The sequence below is a fragment of the Triticum aestivum genome, chromosome 3A (genome assembly GCF_018294505.1).
Source record: "Triticum aestivum cultivar Chinese Spring chromosome 3A, IWGSC CS RefSeq v2.1, whole genome shotgun sequence".
Taxonomy (NCBI): Eukaryota; Viridiplantae; Streptophyta; class Magnoliopsida; order Poales; family Poaceae; genus Triticum; species Triticum aestivum.
In genome coordinates, this window is record NC_057800.1 from 738,756,146 (window position 1) to 738,759,750 (window position 3,605).

The 3,605-nt window shown below is 51.1% G+C and overlaps 1 protein-coding gene across 1 annotated transcript; it reads left to right on the forward strand.

The window, feature by feature from the left end:
• Window positions 1-229: 229 nt before the first annotated feature.
• On the forward strand, window positions 230-1,611 carry LOC123059608 (uncharacterized). Its single transcript, XM_044482138.1, has 2 exons — window positions 230-589; window positions 778-1,611. Exons 1-2 carry the CDS (start codon window positions 310-312, stop codon window positions 1,506-1,508), a joined length of 1,011 nt encoding a protein of 336 aa, XP_044338073.1. The 5' UTR covers window positions 230-309; the 3' UTR covers window positions 1,509-1,611.
• Window positions 1,612-3,605: the final 1,994 nt, after the last annotated feature.

Below are 3,605 nucleotides of genomic sequence, written 5' to 3' on the forward strand. Positions count from 1 at the left end.
CAAGTATTTAGGAACGGAGGGAGTATATCTTTATACGTGTGCATGCTCTTCTGTCTACTCTAGTAGAAAATTAACGTAGCTATGTTGTCGGTCACCTTTGTGTCCCCCTACGCCACTTCGCCTCCACTTCACTTCCGACTATCGCCGGCCATCCGGCCCCAAAGTCCACTTCCATCTCCCATAAGAATCCCACAACTCCACCTAGCTAGCTCCCACACACAACCCACAGATACATCATCATCTGATCCACCCACAGGTAGATCGAGCATACAATTGGCTCCATCCACAGCTAGCTAGCTCTCGCCGGCGATGGCGGCGAAGCGGCAGGCAGGCTGGTGCTTGCTGGCCGTCGTTCTGGTCGTGACGCTGGCGGTGGCGTCGGCGCAGCCGGGAGTGGGCGGGTCGGGAAGGAAAGGCAAGGTGAAGGTGCCGCCGGGCAAGTTCGAGACGGTGACGTTCGCCAAGAACAACAAGCGCAAGTACGAGGTGGCCTGCACCGACAACCGCGGCCCGCCCTGCGTCGTCTCCTGCCCCAAGACATGCCCCAACAAGTGCCTCGCCTTCTGCGAGTACTGCATGACCTTCTGCAGTAAGTACTCCTACGCTCATTCTTCCTTTCGGTTCCAACTTCCAAATTCAAATCGTTCCAAGTCTTCATTTTTGTATATTTCATTTAACCCAAATCTATAGAAAGAAAGAAAGAACATGCTAATAATGTCTACCGCATCAATAATAGACAATCGGATGAATCTGACAAAACTACGGCGGATCATGCAGTGTGCGACATGTTCCCGGGCACGTCGTGCGGGGACCCACGCTTCACGGGCGGCGACGGCAACACCTTCTACTTCCACGGCAAGAAAGACCAGGACTTCTGCGTCGTCTCTGACAAGGACATCCACATCAACGCGCACTTCATTGGCAACCACAACCCCGATATGAAGCGTGACTTCACGTGGGTGCAGGCCCTCGGTGTCACCTTCGTCCACGGCGGCGCCGACCACCGTCTCTACGTAGGTGCCAAGAAGGTCGTCGAGTGGGACGAGGAGGAGGACCACATCCAGATCGCCCTCGACGGGGTGCCTGTGGAGGTGGAGGCCGGCAAGAATGCCCAATGGGTCTCTAGGGCCATGCCGGGGCTCTCCGTCACTCGCACCGACACGGTGAACACCGTCGTTGTAGAGCTCGACGGCGTGTTCAGTATCTCGGCCAATGCCGTGCCCATCACTGATGAGGACTCCCGGATCCACAACTATGGGAAGACCGAGAAGGACAGCCTCGTGCACCTTGACCTCGGGTTCAAGTTCCACACCCTTACTAATGGCGTGGACGGTGTGCTCGGCCAAACCTACCGCTCCGACTACGTCAGCATGGTCAACGTCACGGCCAAGATGCCCATCATGGGCGGCGCGCCCAAGTACCTCTCGGCCAGCCTCTTCTCCACCGATTGCGCCGTCTCCCGGTTCCACCGTAGCGGCGATGCCGCCATCGAGACATTCGCCTCATAAACCATTGAATCACGGATCTACATGAGAAATAAAAGAAATATATCAGCCGGGAGTGAGAGCAATTATTTCGATCATGTTGTTGTGGAGTATATATGCGTGAATCTTACACTAAGATGGATGTGAAATAAGTTTCAAGTCAATAATTGAAGCAAGTGTATACCATGTTAGTAATTTAAACTTTTCTTAAGAAAAGAAGCATCCTGCTTACATAGTACTCCCTCCGTCCCATAACGTTAGTGACAAACATTATGGGATGAAAACAATATCTGCTTGAGCCTTGCCCATTTTTTGTTCTGCAATAACCTTGAGTCTTGCCAAGCTTGCGGGAGCAACTAGTTGATGAGCGCTTTTTCGGGAGCCTCACAACGATCAACGTCACTTGGCGTGCTCTCAGCCGCCCGTCACATGTCGCGCTCTGGGTGCTTCCTTCATTTTCTTTGGCTTTTTTCGAAGTTTCGGTTTTCCACCGATTTTCCTTAGCTTTTGGTTCAAAAAAATCGAACATTTTTTTGCGCGAAAAAACGCGTTTCCTTTTTTTTCTTTCACGAGAGTCACGGTTTTGCTTCCGCCAGAGGCACGGTTTTGCTTTCGTCAGAGTCACGGCCGTGCCTCTCGGAAACGAAAAAAATGTGTTTTCTGTTTTTTCCTTCCGCGAGAGGCACAGTTGTGCTTTCGCGAGAGTCACGTCCATGCCTCTCGGAAACGGAAAAAAATGTGTTTTCTGTTTTTTTTCTTCTGTGAGAGGCATGGTTTTGCTTTCGCAACAGGTAGGGTTATGCTTTCGTGAGAGGCACGGCCGTACCATTTGGAAATTGAAAAAAATGTATTTTCTGGGTTTTTTTCTTCTGCGGGAGCCATGGTTTTGCTTCTGCGAGAGGTATGGTTGTGATTTTGCGAGAGCCACGGGCATGCCTCTTTCGGAAAGGGAAAAAACCCGTGCTCTGGGTTCGTTTTTTGTCCGATTTGTTTTCTGAAAAGAAAGTTCATCAAAACGTATCAACATGAAATCTAGTTTTGAAAATCTCGACGCAAGCAATCCAACAGTGAAAACGGTTCCAGATTTGGACGCACGGTTTAAGAGATAAAACGTTTTGAATAAACGGATCTACGAAAAAAACTCTTAGGTTGCGACAAGTGGCGCATATGCAGCGCGCCACTTGTCAAAACCTGAAGAGATGGGAGTAATCTTTACAATGAGTACTCCTCAATTAGTGATTTCGTAAGCTTGCACAATGTACCACTAATCGTAGTTGGCCTTGGGCCTGAATGTGGTAGTTTTTTTTATTTAGAAAAGAAGGATGACCCTCGGCCTCTGCATCTGGGCGATGCGTACGACCACTTTATTAATTATTCTCACAAGACCTTACAAAGTAATACCATAGTGAGACTAAAGCCGCCGTCTAAGCAACAAACTGTCGCTACACCTATCTAGTTGATTTTTTTCGAAAGGGGACCTATCTAGTTGATGAAGGGGCGCAGATAACCTGGGCCTAATACCAAACAGACATCGCAGCCAAACCTAACATCTAAGACTTGAGGACCCATCCAGGATGCCCAACGGCATCAACCTTGCCGGTCCGACGTGCTCTCAGAGGCCGCCGCCGCCAACTGCCACCGCTCCATCTTCAGAACTGTACTGATGCATCAACCTTGCTCGGTCTAGCTATCGTCGAGGCCACCACGGCGCCCAACGACACCTCATCCCTGCGCGCAAACAGCTGTGCACGTCGTGGTCGCCACAGATACACCTCAACACCATGCTGCCGAGTACCACCAGCCGACACAACTTGAAGTCAGTCAGGCATGACTTAACATCTCCACCGAAGCTCCGTGCAAGACGAAGCCGCTCCACCTCCTGCCTCTGACTTCCAGCGCAGCTCCACAAATGATGCTCCCAAAAGAGAAACGACACCGCAGAGCCGCCATCGTCCGATCTGGAACAGCAGATCCTAGGGTTTTCCCTAGAGCAGCACAAGTGGGTCGACAGTAGTTACACGACGATGCCTCCATCAAGGTAACGGCGTATAACGCCGCCATCGCCTACCAACGGCTCAGTTTTCACCGGCAACCATATCTCCCCAACTCGCAGCCGGGACT